The sequence below is a fragment of the Ruditapes philippinarum genome, unplaced genomic scaffold (assembly GCF_026571515.1).
Source record: "Ruditapes philippinarum isolate M1 unplaced genomic scaffold, ASM2657151v2 ctg2204_1_1_1_1, whole genome shotgun sequence".
NCBI classification, from domain to species: Eukaryota; Metazoa; Mollusca; class Bivalvia; order Venerida; family Veneridae; genus Ruditapes; species Ruditapes philippinarum.
In genome coordinates this window covers 301,112-329,092 of record NW_026860548.1, presented here as the reverse complement: position 1 = coordinate 329,092, position 27,981 = coordinate 301,112, and the positions used below count along the sequence as shown (strand labels likewise).

Here is a 27,981-nt window from a genome sequence, read left to right as displayed (position 1 = left end):
AATGCAGTAGTCTGACCTTATCTAAAACAATTGGTATGGCAAAGTAAATCCAATTATTTTACTCGAGTTACACAGACGATATGCTACATGTAATCAAGCGTCTAAGCGTCATTACAAAATGCAGAAAAGTTGTCTTCTTTGCATGTGTAAATCATTAGCTTTAAATCAATTTCGGTCAGCTAAAAACTTACCCAAAGTAAGTTATAACAAAAAGTGCATCTCAGTAATGTTCATGCACACCTTCATTTATTGACTCCTATCAAAGCTATAGGCTGTTCAGGTAAATGGCCTCTCGGCCCTATGGCTATGTCAACTCGGCACGGTCAACTCAGGGAATGTCAGACGTTTCACTCCCAAGACGTTTCACTATTGAGACATTTCACTCCCAAGACGGTTCACACCTAGACGTTTCACTCCCATTATGTCAATTGTATGGACGTTTCACTCCCAATTTTTAGAGATGTTTACTAGGAAAGTTAACAAATTTTAATTTCATTAATATCAAAGTTTAACAGTGTAAAATAATTTAATTTGATGTTTCATTTTGTTGATTTCAATGGTATTGTTAATTTGAATTATTAGAAGATTACTCTTTAATTATGGGTTGAGTGATAAGAGGTGTAAATGAAAGACAAATTTCTGAAATATCACTTTTATTATAAGTGTAACAACATGAGAAAATTCTATTTACTGGGTAGGAACTAGTTTCCGGACAATACCAGTTTCCGGACAAGTATTATAACGGCTTAATTTTGGCTTTATCGATGACGATCGGTATTTTATGTCATGCAGATGCTTGGTTTGATTGTTTTAGAAAAAAAACTTCCTTCCAAGTTGATACATCATTAAAATTTCGTGAGGATATCTTACCTGTGTTTTAAAAACAGCCTTATATCCCTTTGGGGCATGTAATTTGTTCTGCGCATGCGCAATATTTTGTTTATTTCGGGATATAATTTGGGCACAATGTACTTCATTCGAAGTTCATTGGGTGTAATTCCCCAGAGCTAAATCTGTAACGTATCGGAAAACGGTGTTTAGCTAGGTTTACTCCACTTTCGCACTTCGTTGCTGCCGTACACACAAAAATATCCGTTTCACTTTTCAGTCATTCCGAGACCCATCACGTGATCGTTATTTTTCCTATTATAAACATTTTTCAGTAAATCAGCTTAATTAAATAAGAAAGCTTATATGTGAGAAGAAATTTTTTGTTATATTAGAATAATTATCAGATATGAATAGCAGCTTAATATATGTCCGGAAACTGGTTCTGCAAGAGTGAACAATTTACACTTTTGATGACCTAATCTAACCCTTCAGTTTGTACATTGCTTACGTCACCAGGCAGTATTAATTGTGTTATCGGACGTAGTTAGAGCTCAGGTTTTTGGTATGTTAGTTTTATTATGCCCCCACAATGTGGGTGCATATAGCGTTGCACTTGTCCGTCCGTCAGTCAGTCCGCACTCACAGGAGAGTAATTATGTGGCTAGAGGGACAATAGGTTCTCTTTGATGTCATTCATTCCGTAATGCTTTTATGTGGCTATTTTCTTTTGCGTGGCTAAAAGAACAATAGAGAGAACAATAGAGTAGCCACATAATTACTGTCCTGTGAGAACGTCCGTCCGTCAGTCCGTCCGTACGTCCCGAAATCTTGTGAACGCAACTCCTCTTAAACTGTATGGCAGATTTTGCTTAAACTTACAGGGATGAACAACCTTAATGTGTAGATGGTAGTAAAGGAAGGAATTTTCGCTGCGACCAAATTTAACAGAATTATGGCCCTTTGTTGATTTTTTCACTATATACTATGTAGAAATTTTGTGAACGCAACTCCTCTTAAACCGGATGGCAGATTTTGCTTAAACTTACAGGGATGAACAACCTTAAGGTGTAGATGGCAGTAAAGGAAGGAATTTTCGCTGCGACCAAATTTAACAGAATTATGGCCCTTTGTTAATTTTTTCACTATTTACTATGTAGAAATTTTGTGAATGCAACTCCTCTTAAACCGGATGGCAGATTTTGCTTAAACTTCCAGGGATGAACAACCTTAATGTGTAGATGGCAGTAAAGGAAAGAATTTTTGCTGCAACCAAATTTAACAGAATTATGGCCCTTTGTTGATTTTTTCATTATATACTATGTAGAAATTTTGTGAACGCAACTTCTCTTAAACCGGATGGCAGATTTTGCTTAAACTTCCAGGGATTAACAACCTTAATGTGTAGATGGTAGTAAAGGAAGGAATTTTTGCTGCGACCAAATTTAACAGAATTATGTCCCTTTGTTGATTTTTAGTTTTCAACTTGTGGCACATGTAGTCCAAAAAATATTTGACCTAGAGTCATAAGATTGACAGAACAGTGACGTGTGGGGGCATCCGTGTCCTATGGACACATTTCTAGTTAATGCAGGTTTATTATTAAAAAAATAAACAATTAAAAAAACTCGAATTCTGTCCGGAAACTGGTTCCTGCCCAGTATAGTAAATTAAAAAAAAATAGAATAACATAGAAAGAACAACAAAGACAAATTATAAGAATCAGTTTAAATATTAAAATCACTACCAGTAAAGTAATTAATATTATTCAATAATAAAAAATATCAGTATATTAAATATATTGACTATATAATGATTTTTTTTGTAAGTCTAAAACAATGAAATGCGAAAAAATGTGTATAAAATAAATTATCTTTTAAAATTATTTTCTTCATCAATTTATTAAACAGTAGCCATTAAACAAACTTATGTAATTGTGGTGTTATCTCATCGCCTAATTAGTTGTATAAACACTGAGACAATCAACTAACAGTTTGACACCATTATTAAATCAGTTGTATAAACACTGCACTTAAGCATCAACAGTTTACTAATCAGTGGTTTATTTAACCATTAAAATATTTTTTGACAACACCCAATTTAAACAGAAACTTCTCCATAAGTTTTGTTTATATAATAATGAATTTTAGTCACAGAAAAAATGATTATACATGACAAATATTGAAAAAGTCCCAATGTTTCTAATTTAATTTAAAGATATTTCTGATTTCAATGGCCATTAAATTTTTTTACATATATCGCAAAAGCACTATGCTAGCATTAAATAATTTAACAATTTTGTATCCCATGTTTAAAATTAACGACAAAAACAAAAAACAACACGTTACTCAAAGTTAATTGTTGTCACAAGATTGTTATGCTTTAAATTAAAATTGCCTATTGAGTCCATGTTTACAAAAGATCAAATAGTTAGTTATATTAAAATGTTATTTTAATCAAAAATATTTTTTCTTTAAGTGAAATAATGTTATAATTGCACATATGGATCAAAGAATAGAAAAACACCTGATTTCAAAACAACAATAAAGAAGATAAGATAACTGAAATGATACAACTTAAAGTACTGAGTTTTAAGTCGTTGACAAAAAAGTGAAATCCCCTTTTTAAATTTATTTTTATTAAATTTAAGGTCTATTTTAGTTCAATTCAATATTTTAGGTCTATTTTAGTATATCATAAGTATCAAAATAGTTTTGGTATAAAAAAGAGTTTGGGAGTGAAACGTCTTGGTGTGAACCGTCTCAATAGTGAAACGTCTGTCTACCCAACTCGGGCAGCCCTATATTAAAACATCTTTAAGGATATAGATTGTTTAGTTAATACAACTACTAAAAATACTTTAAATTACTATAAAACTGGAAAAGTAATTATTAAGAGATCAAGTGCTAACAATCACAATAGAAATTGAAAAAGTCGGCAACATATTTTTAAAAATTATCTTTCACTTTGTTACATAAAAGGAGAGATATCAAGACAAAAAGTTTTAAAACTGATCCATTAATAAAGTTAAGGATTGAATTTTATGATAATAACACTGTTAATTCCATAGCAAAGTACTAATACGTACATGTAAGGAAGTAAAATATGTAATGTCTATAATTAGGCAAGTTAATTAAGTATTAAGTTTGAACAGAACATTTACGTCATAATGTATATTTACCTTTAATCCTATTAGGAAGTTGATTATCACCTATTACCTACTATAAACACACATGTTTATCATAGATAAAAGGTGTTTATTGACTGTCTAATTAGATGTCAGTCACTAGCCTTTCGATCCAGTAAAAATATTTGATTTTCACACTTGATTTAAGAGGACTCACAAGAACATAGCATATCATTATTCAAATTAGATCTAGGACAAAAATACTTATTATTAAAAGTCATTTTTTGTCCAATATTAGATTAAAAAAAGAAAGATATGACGCAAATAAATAATGAATAATAACCAGTAAAACATAATTATGGGTCGAGTTGATCAGTGCCAAGTTGGTATAGGGCTGAGATGACTCTGGGGCCGAGTTAGTTTTAGGGCCAAGTTGACCCAGATTCCTCTGTTCAGATTACTGCTGATCTTGCCATGTTACAACCCGGTAAAACTAAGTAAAGTGATTACGCCACGGTGTCAGAAATTTCACTTTCAAGACTGGTCATGAATAGCTTAACAGCTTAAGGTACATGTAGTTACAACTAAGAGTGAGTGTTGGGTTTATTTACCCTCGCCACCGTTATAAAACGAAGAACATGTGGGCGAGCATGTAGATAAATAGCTCCCTGCTTACTGTGACGGGATGGGTAGCGGGTACACTGAAGGCAAAACCGTAGGGTTCACCAATAATCATGCTAGGAATCTGGCACATTTGTATTCATTCATGAACCAATCCTCAGGCTTTTTATTTTTATCCGATTGGCGATCCAAACTATGGGTTAAAATCGGTTGTATTTTCTACCTGCAATGTTTCAGCTACTCTGCATTTCTTGCATTTTTGACGCAATAATTTCATGAATGACACATTGAAATTTACAAAATGTGTTTTCTATGATGCAATCCTAATACACATTAATTGGATGTCTTTTCATTAATTTATTTCACCTATTATTAGTGCTATCCCATTTAAATCAGCAATTATTGTTCGAGTATCCAAAATTTATTTATTTTAAGTAACTTCTTGACGTTGTATGTATAAATTGCTAACTGATTCTGCGTCATGATCGGCACATTTTTTGTCCGACATAACCGTTCTACAATCAGTCATGGTATTTGGGATTTACTCATGCATGGTCTGGGTAAACAAGTGATTTGTGCATGCAGTTGCTTTTCTCACAATGGTAAAGACACCACGGAAGATAAGGGCTTTTAAAGTGGCCAAAATATCAAAGTTTCTGCAATTAAACAGATGTCTGACAGGTTAAATGTTTTAATACAAATAAGCCTTGGTTCTTCCTTGGTAGATTTTTCCTTTGCAACCGCAAAAAGTGAGAATTTGAAGTTAACATGTGAAATCAAACAGTTCTGAGATTTGCTTTTGTAGTTTTTACTTTTTTAAATTTGAGCCTTCATAATTTTTAATGACCCCCATATTTTTATACAGAGGGTCACAATTGACCCTAAAAAAATCTAGTCTGGCAGAAACACTGAACCTGTATATTAAAGTATCACCCTTGACCCTATTAGATTAATCAAAAATACTCTAAATTATCTCATTCAAGCAGATTTAATCGGAGCAAAGATAAGGATACGAAGAATTTATATACACAACATAATGACTTAATAGGTAATGTAAATGAAACTAATCAAGGTCTAACAGACAGATAGATAAACAAACGTTCATTTGATGTGACTTAGTGACTTACATATGAAAGGTGTTGACTATAGGACAGGGACCAATTTAGGGCACCCAACGATAATCTATTAATAAACCAAGTATTGAGATATAAAAACTTATTTTGAACATAAACAACGTAATAATTTCCGATAGGTGAAAATATTCACCAATGATTTATAAAGTACGAAAGTTATCAACATGAATCTTAGAATACTTGTTTGTTATGGCAACGCACAGTTAAAAGATGGTAAAGGGTCAACATGGCCCTCAAATAAAAACCTACAAGGATATAGATTCTTAGTTAATAACTTTTTAAGGAGTATATTACTATAAAATTATTAAGAGATAAAAAGTAAATTGCTATAAAATTATTTAGAGATAAAAAGTAAATTACTATAAAATTATTCAGAGTTAAATAACTAACAAATAAAAATAAATGTAGGCAGCATCAGAGACTTGTATTACAAATTTGTAAATATAGCTCTGTGGCAGTATTGTTTGAAATTATCTTTGTTTAGAAGACAAAATAAGATAAGATGTTTTATGATTGGTTCATGAATAAAGTTTTTTTTATTGACTCATGCAAATCTCGGTTTGAAATTTAATTTTTTTTTTAGAAAAGAACGGTTCGATTTTTTGATAGCCTTAGGATACATGTAAGAGGAGGTGCTGGAGGACAGGGGTTTCAAAGATATGGCGGTATTGGTGGGAAAGGAGGGGATGTTATTGTTAGAGCATCCAAGAAGGTCAAGTTAAAAGAACTTCCTGAGTTAAATCCTGCACAAAGATACACTGCACAGACTGGAAGTGACAGCTCGTAAGTTGTTTGTTATATGTTTCACTTCATTGACTAAGCAGTATTTGTCTATTTGATATGAATTGTTAACCAGTATCAAAGGTTTGATCCAATACATTAAATGAAACATTTGAGGTCTGTTGGATTATTGTTTGGTCACAGTCATTGACTTAACACATGTAAAATAACTTGTAAAATGTGATAAAATTACATTAAAAGTATGAAGAATAATACAACTAAATAATCCTTGTTGTTATCCAGATGCAGATTGATCATCCCACTTGTTGTGTACAAGTATTTGCATGAGCAATATGGAGTTATGTGGAACATCTTGTTTATATCTATGTTTCTGGTATGTCTTTCAGGAAGAGATTATTGCTAGGCCCTCCTGGTGAGGATGAGATAATACCAGTCCCTGTAGGTGTTACTGTAGCCACTGATGAAGGACGTATTATAGGTATGTTATTGTAACCACTGATGAATACATTATATGTATGTTACTGTAACCACTGATGAAGGACGTATTATAGGTATGTTACTGTAACCACTGATGAAGGACGTATTATAGGTATGCACTGTAACCACTGATGAATACATTATATGTATGTTACTGTAACCACTGATGAACGACATATTATACGTATGTTACTGTAACCACTGATGAACGACGTATTATAGGTATGTTACTGTAACCACTGATGAACGACGTATTATAGGTATGTTACTGTAACCACTGATGAACGACGTATTATAGGTATGTTACTGTAATCACTGATGAAGGTATGTTACTGTATCCACTGATGAAGGACGTATTATAGGTATGTTACTGTAACCACTGATGAAGGACATATTATAGGTATGTTATTGTAACCACTGACCATGGACGTATGATACGTATGTTACTGTAACCACTGATGAAGGACGTATTAAAGGTATGTTACTGTATCCACTGATGAAGGACGTATTATAGGTATGTTATTGTGACCACTGACCAAGGACTTATAGTAGGTATGTTACTGTAACCACTGATGAAGGACGTATTATAGGTATGTTACTGTAACCACTGATGAAGGACGTATTATAGGTATGTTACTGTAACCACTGATGAACGACGTATTATAGGTATGTTACTGTAACCACTGATGAACGACGTATTATAGGTATGTTACTGTAACCACTGATGAAGGACGTATTATAGGTATGTTACTGTAACCACTGATGAACGACGTATTATAGGTTTGTTACTGTAACCACTGATGAAGGACGTATTATAGGTATGTTACTGTATCCACTGATGAAGGACGTATTATAGGTATGTTACTGTAACGACTGATGAAGGACGTATTATAGGTATGTTACTGTAACCACTGATGAACGACGTATTAGATGTATGTTACTGTAACCACTGATGAACGACGTATGAAACGTATGTTACTGTAACCACTGATAAAGTACATATTATAGGTATACTACTGTAACCACTGATGAAGGACGTATTATAGGTATGTTACTGTAACCACTGATGAACACATTATAGGTATGTTACTGTAACCACTGATGAAGGACATATTATAGGTATGTTACTGTAACCATTGATGAAAACATTATAGGTATGTTACTGTAACCACTGATGAAGTACATATTATAGGTTTGTTATTGTAACCACTGATGAAGGACGTATTATAGGTATGTTACTGTAACCATTGATGAAACATTATAGGTATGTTACTGTAACCACTGATGAAGTACATATTATAGGTATGTCACTGTAACCACTGAAGAAGGACGAATTATAGGTATGTTACTGTAACCACTGATGAACACATTATAGGTATGTGACTGTAACCACTGATGAAGGATGTATTATAGGTATGTGACTGTAACCACTGATGAACACATTATAGGTATGTTACTGTAACCACTGATGAAGGACGTATTATAGGTATGTTACTGTAACGACTGATGTACACATTATAGGTATGTTACTGTAACCACTGATGAAGTACATATTATAGGTATGTTACTGTAACCACTGATGAATACATTATAGGTATGTTACTGTAACCATTGATGAACATATTATAGGTTTGTTATTGTAACTACTGATGAACACATTATAGGTATGTTACTGTAACCACTGATGAAGATATTATAGGTATGTTATTGTAACCACTGATGAACACATTATAAAGTATGTTACTGTTACCACTGATGAACACATTATAAAGTATGTTACTGTTACCACTGATGAACACATTATAAAGTATGTTACTGTTACCACTGATGAACACATTATAGGTATGTTACTGTTACCACTGATGAATACATTATATGTATGTTACTGTAACCATTGATGAACATATTATAGGTATGTTACTGTTACCACTGATGAACACATTATAGGTATGTTACTGTAACCACTGATGAATACATTATATGTATGTTACTGTAACCACTGATGAAGGATGTATTATAGGTATGTTATTGTAACCACTGATGAACACATTATAGGTATGTTACTGTAACCACTGATGAACAAATTTTAGGTATGTTACTGTATCCACTGATGAACACATTATAAAGTATGTTATTGTAACCACTGATGAACACATTATATGTATGTTACTGTAACCACTGATGAACACATTATAGGTATGTTACTGTAACCACTGATGAACAAATTTTAGGTATGTTACTGTATCCACTGATGAACACATTATAAAGTATGTTATTGTAACCACTGATGAACACATTATATGTATGTTACTGTAACCACTGATAAACACATTATAGGTATGTTACTGTAACCACTGATGAAGGACGTATTATAGGTAAGTTACTGTAACCACTGATATAGGATGTATTATAGGTATGTTACTGTAACCACTGACCAAGGACATATTATAGGTATGTTAACGTTGTTAAGAAACATGGAAACCTCTGTGACAGAGTGGTCAAAGTTGCTTACATTAAAAATACATGATTTGTACAGGCCTTAAAGAGTAAAAAAAAATTGTCACTTCTATAAACAAAATCTGGTTCTAGTCTTATGCATGTTGTGGTCATGAAAGATATAAATACACTTTATAAAATGAAATATAAAAAAATCTCCTCAGAAACTACAATGCCCATACAATTTGTAATACAGCACCACCGTGTTGGGCTTCACAAATTCCATTAGAAATATGTAGCTGCACCATACTTCCCAATCACCCCTCAATACAAGTACTTAATTAGCTATTATCAGACAACAAATATGATCACTTATTGCTCTTACATTGTATGTCTCAATGAATAATTTGTTTGTCAGGTGACCTTAATGAAGAAGGACAAGAAGTTATTGTTGCACATGGAGGAGAACCTGGAGGTCCGGGAAATAACTACCATGGAAAGAAGGGCGAGGCTCTTTCAGTTAAATTAGATCTAAAACTGATTGCTGATATTGGATTAGTTGGGTAGGCCTTTTTTCACTTTCTATATTGGAACATTTAATTAAATGTATACTTTGTGATTTACAGTTATTACAGATTATAACGATTGTAAGTCATCAGTCATTTCTGATTTTTATAGTCGCGAAGAAACTTCAGGACACTTAATGGTATGCCATTATCCGTCTGTTGTGTTTATATTTGGTATGTAAGTATTCTATATCAAAGCACAAGTCATGTTTGATTTTCATCAACTAATTATTGTGTTTTACCCACTTTCTAATCAATTTTTAAGTGAAATTATTGGTTTTCCACAAGATAACTTTGGAGGGGTTTCAAATTTTATAACCAGGTTTTCAATTTTGCAATCTGGCATGTGGCTGGGCCAAAATGGTTTCCAGGGAAAAAACTAAAATCAGATTGACTTATCTTAATCAAACTTAGTATATAGCAAGCTTATGTGAGAACACTCATAGGTTTTGGGGCCCATAGGTCAAGGTCACTATTATTAAAATTAGAGGAATGCCCCTTTTTAACCAAATTACCTTTGCATAAATGTGTTAGACACAATGATCACATGTTGTGCATACAAGTCAGATTTCCAGTTCAAAGGTCAAGGTCACATTTGTGCATTAAACATTGCGATACTGAGTAGATGGTCTTCATTGTTATTCATGGACTTTAAAATAAATATACATAAATATGCTGCTTATTAAGATGAGGTGAAGTGAAAATAATTTTGTTCAGCAGACAAAAAGACCAGTCCAGGTAGAAAAGTGAAGTTTATACTTGAACATCAAGATAGTACAATGATTGTTGTGACTTGTCGTATCTCTTTCATTCATCCACAAATGCTTTAAAAAAAAATTATGCTCACTGAGAATATGACAAAGTAACTGTTAATGTATATTCATGTAACACTGTTTTTATAAAAGTACACCTTTGTTTTAGTGAAAGTGATTGTTCCATTACTGGGCTCTGCTTGGGGAGCATTTGTCGGTCTTGTTACTAATTGATATATACTTTTTTTTGTTTTACAGATTCCCAAATGCTGGAAAGTCAACATTTTTATCTGCTATATCAAGAGCTTCACCAAAAATTGCAGAATACCCATGTAAGTACCGTGTAGTATAGTCTTTTTCATATTCTACAATATTTATACCCCCAAAAACGAAGTTTGAGGGGGTATATAGGAGTCACCCGGTGGTCGGTTGGTCGGTCGGTCGGTCGGTCCAGACGTCCGTTGCATTTTCCTTGTCCGGACCATAACTTGAAGACTAATGGTTGGAATTCAATATAACTACATACAATGGTCAAGCACATTGAGAGGAAGTGCAGTGCACAAGAACCATAACTCTATCTTGACTAATTACAGAGTTATTGCCCTTTGTTACTTTTCCTTGTCCGGGGCATAACTTGAAAACTACTGGTTGGAATTCAAAACAACTTCATACAATTGTCAAACACAATAAGGGGAAGTGCAGTGCACAAGAACCATAACTCTATCTTAAGTAATTACAGAGTTATTGCCCTTTGTTACTTTTCCATTGCTTTCTTTTGTCCGGACCATAACTTGAAGACTAATGGTTGGAATTCAATATAACTACATACAATGGTCAAGCACATTGAGAGGAAGTGCAGTGCACAAGAACCATAACTCTATCTTGACTAATTACAGAGTTATTGCCCTTTGTTACTTTTCCTTGTCCGGGGCATAACTTGAAGACTAATGGTTGGAATTCAAAACAACTTCATACAATTGTCAAACACAATAAGAGGAAGTGCAGTGCACAAGAACCATAACTCTATCTAAAGTAATTACAGAGTTATTGCCCTTTGTTACTTTTCCATTGCTTTCTTTTGTCCAGAGTATAACTTGAAGACTAATTGTTGGAATTCATTATAACTTCATACAATGGTCAAGCACATTGAGAGGAAGTGCAGTGCACAAGAATCATAACTCCATCTTGACTAATTACAGAGTTACTGCCCTTTGTTACTTTTCCATTGCTTTTTTTTGTCCGGAGCATAACTTGAAGACTAATGGTTGGAATTCAATATAACCTCATACAATGTTCAAGCACATTGAGAGGAAGTGCAGTGCACATGAACCATAACTCCATCTTGACAAATTACAGAGTTATTGCCCTTTGTTACTTTTCCTTGTCCAGAGCATAACTTGAAAACTACTGTTTGGAATTCAATACAACTTCATACAGTTGTCAAGGACATTAAAAGGAAGTGCAGTGCATAAGAGCCATAACTCCATTTTGACAAAATACAGAGTTACTGCCCTTTGATACTTTTCCTTGTCTGGAGCATAACTTAAAACGTACTGGTTGAAATTCAAAACAACTTCATACAATGGTCAAGCACAAAAAGAGGGAGGAAGTGCAGTGCACAAGAACTATAACTCTATCTTCAGTATTTATAGAGTTATTGCCCTTTGTTCCTTTTCTTTGTATTTTTGGACTTATTACAGAGTAATTCAATAAAACTTCTTCAATGGTCAACCACATTGAAAGGAAATGCAATATACAAGAACCACAACTATCTTTAATTGCCCACAACCATAACTCTATATTTCAATTCTTTTACAGGGTATTCTGTTACTAGTAACATCCTCATTTCCGAAGCAGTCTTGTGGGGGTATTAATCGCATTTAGTGATAGTTCTAGTTCTATTTAATGATATATTTTAGATATGGTATAAACTTAATGATATTTACATTTCATATAGACTCCATTATATATAATGACCCAGTCTTAAAACGGGGAGTGGGGGCATACAGTCTTACCTTAGTGCGAGTGTGTGAGGCGTAAACAATTTCTTCTGTGTGCAACTCCTACATTTCTCAACAGATTTTGACCAAACTTTCACAGAAGCTTTGTCATCAAGTGCCCTGGCGCATGCAGTGATTTTTTTTCCAATGTTCAAAACAACCTGTGGCTTTCTTAAGGGGGAAAATATAGCGTGATAAATCAGAAAAGGGGAAATCAAATTCCAACAACTGAGAATTGAATTTACCCACACATTTTATAACAAAAATTTAATTTCAATTCAATTTAACATGCATGGTACATAGCAGAGGCTATTATGGACAGCTCTCTGTCTTCTAGCTGATATAATAAGTCAGATGCTGTTAAGTTATGGTTCTGGTGAAGAAGTGCACAGGGCATTACAAGGGAAAATATTAGCTTTTTTGGGGGAAAATATACCTGTTTTGAGCTAGGGGAAACAGCCTTTATTTGGCTGTAAAATACAGGGGAAAAAATCATGGGCATGTTGTCGGGGTTTGGTCATAGGATAATATTTGACCTAAGGATGGCCCTTTGTTTTTTTTCCTTATATAGATTATACAAGTATAGTGAACAATTTCTTCTGTGCGCAACTTCTCCTACATTTCTCAACGGATTTTGACCAAACTTTCATAGACTAGTTGTCTTCAAGTGCCCTGATGCATATTTTCAGGGTTTTGTGATTGGATAATATTTGACCTAATTATGGCCCTTTGATTTTTTTTCCTTATATAGATTATATAGTGAACAATTTCTTCTGTGCACAACTTCTCCTACATTTCTCAACGGATTTTGACCAAACTTTCATAGACTAGTTTTGTCTTCAAGTGCCCTGATGCATATTGTCGGGGTTTTGTGATTGGATAAGTTTTTACCTAATTATGGCCCTTTGTTTTTTCCATAAAATTTAATTATTAGTGTAATATATCCTTTTAATCACAACAAACTTTATTTAGTTATAAAACAGAAACTATCTAGGTTGTTGCACGCCTGCCAGCTCATCTGCTTGCTTTTGGGTCCTGTAGAGTCAAGGTCATTGTTGCTAAAAATAGAAAATCTGTTTCCAGTCAGGTCACTGTTACTAAAAATAGAAAATAGGTTTCCGGGCAATAACTAGTTTGGAATAAGATATTTTTATGAAATTTGCTTTAAAGCAAGTTTTTATAAAGACCTCACTTGGGGTGGCTTTTGGGCCCCCTATGGTCAAGATTACAATTTTTAAAAATAGAAAATTCATTATTCATGATTTACATTGCACATAGTTACATTGTTTGTTGCATGTATTTGTATTTCAACTACAACATATTTATCTACAATGGTGATAATTGAAAACCTGGTTTTGTGGCATTGCCATGTTTCTTGTTATTAAATTAAGTGCATAATGTATATTGCAAAGTGAGAACTATTTTATATACATGTACACAATGTATATTATTTATGTAAATGATTTTGTGTTTAGAAATAATCAAAATAAAGAAAATATTTAAAATGTTAGTTTTTATCATATTCCTTAACTGGCTGGTTTTAGCATTGCTGATTATATTTTAGTTTTTCCCATCGCCATCCTTCCTTGACCCTCCAAATGTTATATTTAATATATTCTGATAACGTTACTTTTTAATATCATCTTCATACCAACATGATAAATGATAGAGTCATTTGATTTGTTTTATATAAATTAATTAATTAGATGTTTATATATTGTTTTATTTGTAGTTACTACTATCAGACCACAAATAGGTGTCATGGAATTTCCTGACTTTAGAAAGGTAATAATTGTATGTTCAAGATTTTGTAGGGTTTTGTATATAATGAAACTACGTGCGGTAACATATTTGCCCACATATTTTTTTGGATATAGTTGTTTTGCTGTTTTTCAGCCACTATTCTGTCTTTGAACATGGCTCAGCTCAATGTACGGTAGTGATTCATCTGTAGGATTCAGTTGTAAATAATTAAAACAGTTGTAAAACTGTTATTAGTATGTTGTTGCAATATATATTGTAGTTTAATTGCAAATCATTGGCTATATCCTGGAATAGACCATGGGTCTAAACCAGGAATATATATAAGGTTAATTCCGTTTTCTTTAGTTAGTTCTTTATATACATGTTTTACTCCTAAAAAATACATAAGGGTCTAATCCAGGAGATTGCCAACTGTATTTGGTAATAAAACAGTTATTTCATGGGTGTTTGTGAAACAGTCAAAACTGTTGCCCCTAGGAATCAGGGATAACATTTGAACTGTTGCCAGAGGCCAAAGGTGGAGGAGAACAGTTCAAAATGTCATCCCTGATACTGACGGACAACAGTTTACTGTTCCACAAACATCCTTGAAATAACTGTCTACTGTTTCCTTCTGAAACATTAACACTGTAAAAAATATATCATAAATTTATTACTATATACCATGAAAAATTAGGTCATGTACAGTATCTGCTCTACCAGATCTGATTAAAGGGGGCACATGTTTATGTATGCACATTAACATAGATCTCATGTTGAATATTGCAGTAGTAGATCTGTCAGGACTGATTTAGGGGGCATACATTAACTGTAGATCTTGTTGTTATTGTAGATTACTGTAGCAGATTTACCAGGACTGATTTAGGGGGCATACATTAACTGTAGATCTTGTTGTTATTGTAGATTACTGTAGCAGATTTACCAGGACTGATTTAGGGGGCATACATTAACTGTAGATCTTGTTGTTATTGTAGATAACTGTAGCAGATTTACCAGGACTGATTTAGGGGGCATACATTAACTGTAGATCTTGTTGTTATTGTAGATTACTGTAGCAGATCTGTCAGGACAGATTTAGGGGGCATACATTAACTGTAGATCTTGTTGTTATTGTAGATAACTGTAGCAGATTTACCAGGACTGATTTAAGGGGCATACATTAACTGTAGATCTTGTTGTTATTGTAGATTACTGTAGCAGATCTGTCAGGACTGATTTAGGGGCATATATTAACTGTAGATCTTGTTGTTATTGTAGATTACTGTAGCAGATTTACCAGGACAGATTTAGGGGCATACATTAACTGTAGATCTTGTTGTTATTGTAGATTACTGTAGCAGACTTACCAGGACTGATTTAGGGGCATTCATTAACTGTAGATCTTGTTGTTATTGTAGATTACTGTAGCAGATCTATCAGGACTGATTTAGGGGGCATACATTAACTGTAGATCTTGTTATTGTAGATTACTGTAGCAGATTTACCAGGACTGATTTAGGGGGCATATATTAACTGTAGATCTTGTTGTTATTGTAGATAACTGTAGCAGATTTACCAGGACTGATTTAGGGGCATACATTAACTGTAGATCTTGTTATTGTAGATTACTGTAGCAGATTTACCAGGACTGATTTAGGGGTATATATTAACTGTAGATCTTGTTATTGTAGATTACTGTAGCATATTTACCAGGACTGATTTAGGGGGCATATATTAACTGTAGATCTTGTTGTTATTGTAGATTACTGTAGCAGATTTACCAGGACTGATTTAGGGGGCATACATTAACTGTAGATCTTGTTGTTATTGTAGATTACTGTAGCAGATTTACCAGGACTGATTTAGGGGGCATACATTAACTGTAGATCTTGTTGTTATTGTAGATTACTGTAGCAGATTTACCAGGACTGATTTAGGGGGCATACATTAACTGTAGATCTTGTTGTTATTGTAGATTACTGTAGCAGATTTACCAGGACTGATTTAGGGGGCATACATTAACTGTAGATCTTGTTGTTATTGTAGATTACTGTAGCAGATTTACCAGGACTGATTTAAGGGGCATACATTAACTGTAGATCTTGTTGTTATTGTAGATAACTGTAGCAGATTTACCAGGACTGATTTAGGGGGCATTCATTAACTGTAGATCTTGTTGTTATTGTAGATAACTGTAGCAGATTTACCAGGACTGATTTAGGGGGCATACATTAACTGTAGATCTTGTTGTTATTGTAGATAACTGTAGCAGATCTACCAGGACTGATTTAGGGGGCATACATTAACTGTAGATCTTGTTGTTATTGTAGATTACTGTAGCAGATTTACCAGGACTGATTTAGGGGGCATACATTAACTGTAGATCTTGTTGTTATTGTAGATAACTGTAGCAGATTTACCAGGACTGATTTAGGGGGCATACATTAACTGTAGATCTTGTTGTTATTGTAGATTACTGTAGCAGATTTACCAGGACTGATTTAGGGGGCATACATTAACTGTAGATCTTGTTGTTATTGTAGATTACTGTAGCAGATTTACCAGGACTGATTTAGGGGGCATACATTAACTGTAGATCTTGTTGTTATTATCCCCCGCCGGTGGAATCGGGAGGGGGATATAGTTTTGGCGTTGTCAGTCTGTCCGTCCGTCCGTCCGTCCGTCCGTCTGAATTTCGTTTCCGGAGTAGTTCTCTGCAACTACTGGCTGGAATTCAACGAAACTTTATGGGAATCATCAATATCAAGAGGAGATGCGCATCTGACCATCCGTTCGTCCGTCCGTCTGTCCGTCCGAATTTCGTTTCCGGAGTAGTTCTCTGCAACTACTGGCTGAAATTCAACGAAACTTTATGGGAATCATCAATATCAAGAGGGGATGCGCATATCGTCGGCTTGTTCTGGTCAGACACTTTAACTCAGAGTTATTGCCCTTGATTAGTTATGTAGTATGCATATAGAGTAAAAATCGTTTCCGCGCTACTTCTCTGCAACTACTGGCTGGAATTCAACGAAACTTTATGGGAATCATCAATACCAAGAGGAGATGCGCATATCATCGGCTTGTTCTGGTCAGACACTTTAACTCAGAGTTATGGCCCTTGATTACTTATGCAGTATGCATATGGAGTAAAAATCGTTTCCGCGCTATTTCTCTGCAACTACTGGCTGGAATTCAACGAAACTTTATGGGAACCTTCAATACGAAGAGGAGATGCGCATGTCGTGGGCTTGTTTGGGTCAGACACTTTAACTCAGAGTTATGGCCCTTGATTAGTTATGCAATATGCATATGGAGTAAAAATCATTTCCGGAGTAGTTCTCTGCAACTACTGGCTGGAATTCAACGAAACTTTATGGGAATCATCAATATCAAGAGGAGATGCGCATATCGTAGGCTTGTTCCGGTCAGACCCTTTAACTCAGAGTTATGACCCATGATTAGTTATGTAGTATGCATATAGAGTAAAAATCGTTTCCGCACTACTTCTCTGCAACTACTGGCTGGAATTCAACAAAACTTTATGGGAACCTTCAATACCAAGAGGAGATGCGCATATCATCGGCTTGTTCCGGTCAGACACTTTAACTCAGAGTTATGGCCCTTGAATAGTTATGCAGTATCCATACAGAAAAATATTTGTTTCCTCGCTACTTCTCTGCTACCACCGGCTGGAATTCAATGAAACTTTATGGGATACTTAGAGGAGATGTGCATATAGTCGCCTTGTTCCAGTCAGATACTTATAACTCAGATTTATGGCCCTTGATTAGTTATGTAGTATGCATACATCTCATTGGCATTTCCAGATTTTACTATTTAACACAAAGTTATGGCTCTGTTATTTCCCTGAATATTTATCAAGTTCAAAGAATATTACTGTTTATGCCATGATTAATATATAAATAAAGCCTTATGTCTTCAGTTGTTGTGTTAATAATAACCAGTACTCGGCGGGGGATATAAATTCAACGAATTTGCTTGTTGTAGATTACTGTAGCAGATTTACCAGGACTGATTTAGGGGGCATACATTAACTGTAGATCTTGTTGTTATTGTAGATTACTGTAGCAGATTTATCAGGACTGATTTAGGGGGCATACATTAACTGTAGATCTTGTTGTTATTGTAGATAACTGTAGCAGATTTACCAGGACTGATTTAAGGGGCATACATTAACTGTAGATCTTGTTGTTATTGTAGATTACTGTAGCAGATTTACCAGGACTGATTTAGGGGGCATACATTAACTGTAGATCTTGTTGTTATTGTAGATTACTGTAGCAGATTTATCAGGACTGATTTAGGGGGCATACATTAACTGTAGATCTTGTTGTTATTGTAGATTACTGTAGCAGATTTACCAGGACTGATTTAGGGGGCATACATTAACTGTAGATCTTGTTGTTATTGTAGATTACTGTAGCAGATTTACCAGGAACTGTTTTAGGGGGCACACATTAACTGTAGATCTTGTTGTTATTGTAGATTACTGTAGCAGATTTACCAGGACAGATTTAGGGGGCATACATTAACTGTAGATCTTGTTGTTATTGTAGATTACTGTAGCAGATTTACCAGGGACTGATTTAGGGGGCATACATTAACTGTAGATCTTGTTGTTATTGTAGATAACTGTAGCAGATTTACCAGGACTGATTTAGGGGGCATTCATTAACTGTAGATCTTGTTTGTTATTGTAGATAACTGTAGCAAGATTTACCAGGACTGATTTAGGGGGCATACATTAACTGTAGATCTTGTTGTTATTGTAGATTACTGTAGCAGATTTACCAGGACTGATTTAGGGGGCATACATTAACTGTAGATCTTGTTGTTATTGTAGATTACTGTAGCAGATTTACCAGAACTGATTTAGGGGGCATACATTAACTGTAGATCTTGTTGTTATTGTAGATTACTGTAGCAGATTTACCAGGACTGATTGAGGGGGCATACATTAACTGTAGATCTTGTTGTTATTGTAGATTACTGTAGCAGATTTACCAGGACTGATTGAGGGGCATACATTAACTGTTAGATCTTGTTTATTGATTGTAGATTACTTGTAGCAGATCTGTCAGGATGATTTAGGGGGCATTCATTAACTGTAGATCTTGTTGTTATTGTAGATTACTGTAGCAGATTTACCAGGACTGATTTAGGGGGCATACATTAACTGTAGATCTTGTTGTTATTTGTAGATTACTGTAGCAGATTCTGTCAGGACTGATTTAGGGGGCATACATTAACTGTAGAATCTTGTTGTTATTGTAGATAACTGTAGCAGATTTACCAGGACTGATTTAGGGGGCATACATTAACTGTAGATCTTGTTGTTATTGTAGATAACTGTAGCAGATTTACCAGGACTGATTTAGGGGGCGGGGCATACATTAACTGTAGATCTTGTTGTTATTGTAGATTACTGTAGCAGATTTACCAGGACTGATTTAGGGGGCATACATTAACTGTAGATCTTGTTGTTATTGTAGATTACTGTAGCAGATCTGTCAGGACTGATTTAGGGGGCATACATTAACTGTAGATCTTGTTTGTTATTGTAATTTACTGTAGCAAGATTTACCAGGACTGATTTAGGGGCATACATTAACTGTAGATCTTGTTGTTATTGTAGATTAGCTGTAGCAGATTTATTAAGGACTTATTTAGGGGGGCAATACATTTAACTGTAGATTTTGTTGTTATTGTAGATTACTGTAGCAGATTTACCAGGACTGATTTAGGGGGCATACATTAACTGTAGATCTTGTTGTTATTATCCCCGCGATGGAATTGGGAGGGGGATATAGTTTTGGCGTTGTCAGTCTGTCCGTCCGTCCGCACTCACAGGACAGTAATTATGTGGCTAGAGGAACAATAGGTAACTGTTCTTTCTCTTTGATGTCATTCATTCTGTAATGCTTAAATTATGTGGCTTTTTTCTTTTCTGTGGCTAAAAAAAACAATAGAGAGAACAATAGCCACATTATTACTCTCCTGTTAAAACGTCCGTCCGTCCATCCGACCGTCCGACGTTCTCTACAACAACTGGCTGGAATTCAACGAAACTTTATGGGAATCATCAATATCAAGAGGAGATGGGCATCTGACCGTCCGTCCGTCCATCCGTCCGTCCGTCCGTCAAAATTTTGTTTCCGGAGTAGTTCTCTGCAACTACTGGCTGGAATTCAACGAAACTTTATGGGAATCATCAATATCAAGAGGAGATGCGCATATCGTCGGCTTGTTCCGGTCAGACACTTTAACTCAGAGTTATTGCCCTTGATTAGTTATGTAGTATGCATATAGAGTAAAAATCGTTTCCGCGCTACTTCTCTGCAAACTACTGGCTGGAATTCAACGAAACTTTATGGGAATCATCAATACCAAGAGGAGATGCGCATATCATCGGCTTGTTCCGGTCAGACACTTTAACTCAGAGTTATGGCCTTGATTAGTTATGCAGTATGCATATGGAGTAAAATCGTTTCCGCGCTATTTCTCTGCAACTACTGGCTGGAATTCAACGAAACTTTATGGGAACCTTCAATATGAAGAGGAGATGCGCATGTCGTGGCTTGTTTGGGTCAGACACTTTAACTCAGAGTTATGGCCCTTGATTAGTTATGCAATATGCATATGGAGTAAAAATCATTTCCGGGCAGTAGTTCTCTGCAACTACTGGCTGGAATTCAACGAAACTTTATGGGAATCATCAATATCAAGAGGAGATGCGCATATCGCAGGTTTGTTCCGGTCAGACCCTTTAACTCAGAGTTATGACCCTTGATTAGTTATGTAGTATGCATATAGAGTAAAAATCGTTTCCGCACTACTTCTCTGCAACTACTGGCTGGAATTCAACAAAACTATATGGGAACCTTCAATACCAAGAGGAGATGCGCATATCATCGGCTTGTTCCGGTCAGACACTTTAACTCAGAGTTATGGCCCTTGATTAGTTATGCAGTATCCATATAGAAAAATATTTGTTTCCTCGCTACTTCTCTGCTACCACCGGCTGGAATTCAATGAAACTTTTATGGGGATACTAAGAGGAGATGTGCATATAGTCGCCTGTTCCAGTCAGATACTTATAACTCAGATTTATGGCCCTTGATTAGTTATGTAGTATGCATACATCTCATTGGCATTTCCAGATTTTACTATTTAACACAAAGTTATGGCTCTGTTATTTCCCTGAATATTTTTCAAGTTCAAAGATTTTACTGTTTATGCCATGATTAAATATATAAATAAAGCCTTATGTCTTCAATTGTTGTGTTAATAATAACCAGTACTCGGCGGGGGATATAAATTCAACGAAATTTGCTTGTTTGTAGACTTACTGTAGCAGAATTTACCAGGACTGATTTAGGGGGCATACATTAACTGTAGATCTTGTTGTTATTGTAGATAATGTAGCAGATTTACCAGGACTGATTAGGGGGCATACATTAACTGTAGATCTTGTTGTTATTGTAGATTACTGTAGCAGATTTACCAGGACAGATTTAGGGGGCATACATTAACTGTAGATCTTGTTGTTATTGTAGATTACTGTAGCAGATCTGTCAGGACTGATTTAGGGGGCATATATTAACTGTAAATCTTGTTGTTATTGTAGATCACTGTAGCAGATTTACCAGGACTGATTTAGGGGGCATACATTAACTGTAGATCTTGTTATACCCCCACCACAAAATGTGGGGGGGGCTATAATGGATTCGCTTTGTCGCGTCGGTCGGTCGGTCGGTCGGTCCGTCCGTCTCCATTTTCGTGTCCGCTCTATAACTCCTGATACCACTTGAAGGATTTTCTTCAAACTTGGCTCAAATGTTCACAAATCAGCAAGGGATGTGCAGAAACCCATGTTGCCATGTGTCAGCTCAAGGTCAAGGTCACAATTGAAGGTCAAATATCAAACACAATCATATATTAGACAGTATGTCGTGTCCGCTCTGTAGGTCCTACAATAATTGAAAGATTTTCTTCAAACTTGGCTAAAATGTTCACCTCAACAAGGGGATGTGCAGAACTCATGTTGCCCATGTGTCATTTTAAGGTCAAGGTCACAATTGAAGGTCAAATATCAAACAATCAAATATTACACAATATGTCGTGTCCGCTCTGTAAGTCCTACACTAATTGAAAGATTTTCTTCAAACTTGGCTCAAATGTTCATTTCAACAATGGGATGTGCAGAACCCATGTCACTCTTTTGCCGTTTTAAGGTCAAGGTCACACTTGAAGGTCAAAAATTGACTTAGAAAATGTTCTTTAATTTTAACATATATCTGAATATTTCTGAATCTAGGAAAGGTATTTGCTTGAAACTTAAAATATAAATGGAGTGTCACAATTAAGATATGCTGGTCAAGTTTCATAACTCTGTATTGCATTTTAACAAAGTTATGCCCCTTTTTAATCTTCAAATTTACATACAATCACATATTAGACAATATGTTGTGTCCGCTCTATAAATCCTATACTAATGGAAGAATTTTCTTCAAACTTTTCTCAAATGTTCACCTAAACAAGGTTATGTGCAGAATCCATGTCACCTTTGTGCAGGCTAAAGGTCAAGGTCAGACTTGAAGGTCAAAAACTGACTTAGAAAATGTTCTTAGATTAAAACATGTTCTTGTTTTCGGAAACTAGCATAGGTATTTGGCTTGAAACTTAAAAATATATGAGGTGTCACAATTACGATATGCAGGTCAAGTTTCATAACTCTGTATTGGATTTTGACAAAGTTATGCCCTTTTTAAGTCTTTAAAATTTACATACAATCAATACTAAACAATATGTTGTGTCCGCTCTATAAATTCTATACTAATGGAAGGATTTTCTTCAAACTTTACTCAAATGTTCACTCCAATTGGGCGATGTGCAGAACCCATCTTACCCTTGTGCCAGCTGAAGGTCAAGGCCACACTTGAAGGTAAAAAATTGACTTATAAAAAGTTTAGTATATTGGGAAAATGAAAGGTTATTTGTAACTGTTTCGAACATGATTTGATAATAGATATTTTTACTATTACTTGTACAATTAGTCTTTTTTTCACCAGAGATAATTTCTTTTTATGTATTTGTGTCACTTAAGTTATTCCCTTAACTACCTTTCCAAGTTGTCTTCTGTCAAGGACATTGGTGGGGGTATGAATCGCATTCAGCGATAGTTCTAGTTGTTATTGTAGATTACTGTAGCAGATCTGTCAGGACTGATTTAGGGGGCATACATTAACTGTAGATCTTGTTGTTATTGTAGATTACTGTAGCAGATTTACCAGGACTGATTTAGGGGGCATACATTAACTGTAGATCTTGTTGTTATTGTAGATTACTGTAGCAGATTTACCACGACTGATTTAGGGGGCATACATTAACTGTAGATCTTGTTGTTATTGTAGATTACTGTAGCAGATTTATCAGGACTGATTTAGGGGGCATACATTAACTTGTAAATCTTGTTGTTATTGTAGATAACTGTAGCAGATTTACCAGGACTGATTTAGGGGGCATACATTAACTGTAGATCTTGTTGTTATTGTAGATAACTGTAGCAGATCTGTCAGGACAGATTTAGGGGGCATACATTAACTGTAGATCTTGTTGTTATTGTAGATTACTGTAGCAGATTTACCAGGACTGATTTAAGGGGCATACATTAACTGTAGATCTTGTTGTTATTGTAGATTACTGTAGCAGATTTACCAGGACTGATTTAAGGGGCATACATTAACTGTAGATCTTGTTGTTATTGTAGATAACTGTAGCAGATTTACCAGGACTGATTTAGGGGGCATACATTAACTGTAGATCTTGTTGTTATTGTAGATTACTGTAGCAGATTTACCAGGACAGATTTAGGGGGCATACATTAACTGTAGATCTTGTTATTGTAGATTACTGTAGCAGATTTACCAGGACTAATTGAAGGTGCACATGTTAATTTTGGTATGGGACATAAATTCTTGAAGCATGTAGAGAGAACGAAGCTATTACTATTTATGGTTGATATTAACGGTTTCCAGCTCAGCCATAACTATCCCAAGAGAACGGCTTTTGAAACCATTTTACTTTTGAATAAGGTATGTATTTAAAGAAGTTATTTCATAAATGTAATACAAACCTGCCTATATTTACACATATTTTATCTCAAAAATGATAAAAATTATATACATACATATAGATACATACTTACTGTGTAATCATCAATGTGTTGTTAGAGACATTCAAAAGATAAATCAAAAGATTCTATTGCATACATAGTATATTAGGACTTGGCTATCTGTTTGGCATCAACATAACACTTGGTTATGGTTTTTGCATAACTTTTTATCTCATTAACAATGGAAGATATTCTTTTGAAACTTTACTGGTTCAATCATTATGATATGTCATTGTTTACAGCTTATTTTTCTAGCAAGGAATATTGTATTAAATAATGATAAATTGCAGTACATTATATCATGTGTCAAAGAGATAAGGCTGAATTATTTGCCACTTCCGTGCTAGCTCTAGTTGAAGCTGTCATCTTGATTGGTTAATGGCCTAAACGGTCAAGGTCAATTATGAAATTTTAATTCAATTCTGTACACAGAAATATGTTTTTTTGAAAACCTTCACTACAATGTTCTTCTTCTGATGTGTTTATCTTTGGAAATAAAACAACGTTGAGTGTGGGTTCTGCTTGGCTCTTGCTTTTCTTCTTAGCGCCCATTATTTGTATATGAAAAAAGTTAAAAGATATGTTTGTTTTGAAGGAGCTTGAATTGTTCAACAGTGATTTACTTAAGAAGCCAGCAGTGTTGGCTCTAAATAAGATAGATACTGACAAAGATGGTACACTCACTGATAGTATTGTTGACCAGATCCAAAATATACCAGGTAATAAACTTATATTATTATATTGAATTGACTAGAGAAATGTGTTCAACAACTGTTGTTTGGAAAATGCATAATTGTTTAAATTATATATCTGTTATATTTATGCTATATGTATATTATCTATGTTATATGTTATAATATTTTTATGTTATAGGTACATTAGCTGTTATATAATATTAATAATGTGCTCTTAAAGACTTAAGGTTATATTGTAGAGCTAATTTTGTGAGTGATTTTAAAAGGAACTGTGTTTTTGTTATGCTTAAATTTAAACCAGTAAAGCGTTAATTTAAAATGAACATGACTCTTAGTAACCAGTATTAAATAGACTAGATAACATAATGTTACAACTTGTAGGAATGTTTTCATATAATATTCATCACTGACCTATCTATAAGGTACTGACATAGGTTACATCAATATATACATGTATTTGTATTTCTTGTTTCTGGTTTCATCTGGTGCTTAACTTGTCACACATGTTTCCATACTAAGTTTCGTAAATGGTCTTGTCTGACTTTCATTTTTGGAACTGTCCAATGCACTCCATTATCAGTTTAATGGATACCTTGAAGGATGGTCAGCCAACAGTATAGAGTCTTCTCTGTGCAGGCTCTCCCCTGTATACTGATAAAATAAGCTTATAATTATAAATATAATGTAAGAAAACTTCAGTATTTTATGAAGTTACATAAGATAGATAATTTGACTACATGTAAGTGAAATAGAAAATAAGGCAAAATGAAATACGTCACACTCAATTCCTTTCAAATGGCAAATAGAATGTAAAATAATATTTATACCCCCAAAAACGAAGTTTGGGGGGGTATATAGGAGTCACCCGGTGGTCGGTCGGTCCAGCGGTCCGTTGCATTTTCCTTGTCCGGAGCATAACTTGAAGACTAATGGTTGGAATTCAATATAACTTCATACAATGGTCAAGCACATTGAGAGGTAGTGCAGTGCACAAGAACCATAACTCCATCTTGACTAATTACAGAGTTATTGCCCTTTGTTACTTTTCCTTGTCCGGAGCATAACTTGAAAACTACTGGTTGAAACTCGAAACAACTTCATACAATTGTCAAGCACAATAAGGGGAAGTGCAGTGCACAAGAACCATAACTCTATCTAAGGTAATTAGAGTTATTGCCCTTTGTTATTTTTCCATTGCTTTCTTTTGTCCGGACTATAACTTGAAGACTAATTGTTGGAATTCAATATAACTTCATACAATGGTCAAACACATTGAGAGGAAGTGCAGTGCATAAGAACCATAACTCTATTTTGACTAATTACAGAGTTACTGCCCTTTGTTACATTTCCTTGTCCAGAGCATAACTTGATAACTACTGGTTGGAATTCAAAACAACTTCATACAATGGCCAAGCACAATAAGGGGAAGTGCCATGCACAAGAACCATAACTCCATTTTGACTAATTACAGAGTTATTGCCCTTTGTTACTTTTCCTTGTCAGGAGCATAACTTGAAAACTACTGGTTGAAACTCGAAAACTACTGGTTGAAACTCGAAACAACTTCATACAATTGTCAAGCACAATAAGGGGAAGTGCAGTGCACAAGAACCATAACTCTATCTAAAGTAACTACAGAGTTATTGCCCTTTGTTATTTTTCCATTGCTTTCTTTTGTCCGGACTATAACTTGAAGACTTAAAAAGTTTGAATTCAATATAACTTCATACAATGGCCAAGCACATTGAGAGGAAGTGCAGTGCACAAGAACCATAACTCCATCTTGACTAATTACAGAGTTATTGCCCTTTGTTACATTTCCTTGTCCAGAGCATAACTTGAAAACTATTGTTTGTAATTCAATACAACTTCATACAGTTATCAAGGACATTAAAAGGAAGTGCATTGCACAAGAACCATAACTCCATTTTGACAAAATACAGAGTTACTGCCCTTTGATACTTTTCCTTGTCCGGAGCATAACTTAAAATGTACTGGTTGGAATTCAAAACAACTTCATACAATGGTCAAGCACAATAAGAGGAAGTGCAGTGCATAAGAACTATAACTCCATCTTCAGTGTTTATAGAGTTATTGCCCTTTGTTCCTTTTCCTTGTCTTTCTGGACTTATTACAGAGTAATTCAATAAAACTTCATCAATGGCCAACCACATTGAAAGGAAATGCAACATACAAGAACCACAACTATCTTTAATTGCCCACAACCATAACTCTATATTTCAATTCTTTTACAAGGTATTCTGTTACTAGTAACATCCTCTTTTCCGAAGTAGTCTTGTGGGGGTATTAATCACATTTAGTGATAGTTCTAGTTTGTTTTACTTCTTTCAGAATCTTTATCAGGGGTAGATGAGGCACTTCACCCAGAAACATTGATAAAGTTTGATGAGATATATAAGATATCTACAATGTTTGATTTAAATACACTGATTATGAAAAAACACTTACGGAAATGGCTAGACATCTGTGATCAATATAATCAGGAGGGAACTTCTCAGTTGTCATCGTTAGAAAAAGCCAGCATTACTAAACTAGAGAGGATTTTAGGAAGAGAACAAAATAAAAATAAAATGGTTTGATACATGATTGAATGTTTCGTTTATTGTTAATGAAAAAAATAAAAAAATGTTACTAAAACAACAA

The 27,981-nt window shown here is 34.6% G+C and overlaps 1 protein-coding gene across 1 annotated transcript; it reads left to right on the top strand.

Moving 5' to 3' along the window:
* The first annotated feature begins 45 nt into the window (after positions 1 to 45).
* Positions 46 to 27,981, top strand: LOC132760560 (GTP-binding protein 10-like). Its single transcript, XM_060752559.1, has 9 exons — positions 46 to 196; positions 6,293 to 6,492; positions 6,837 to 6,928; positions 9,782 to 9,926; positions 10,940 to 11,013; positions 14,414 to 14,466; positions 24,357 to 24,542; positions 25,218 to 25,341; positions 27,670 to 27,981. Exons 1-9 carry the CDS (start codon positions 119 to 121, stop codon positions 27,915 to 27,917), a joined length of 1,200 nt encoding a protein of 399 aa, XP_060608542.1. The 5' UTR covers positions 46 to 118; the 3' UTR covers positions 27,918 to 27,981.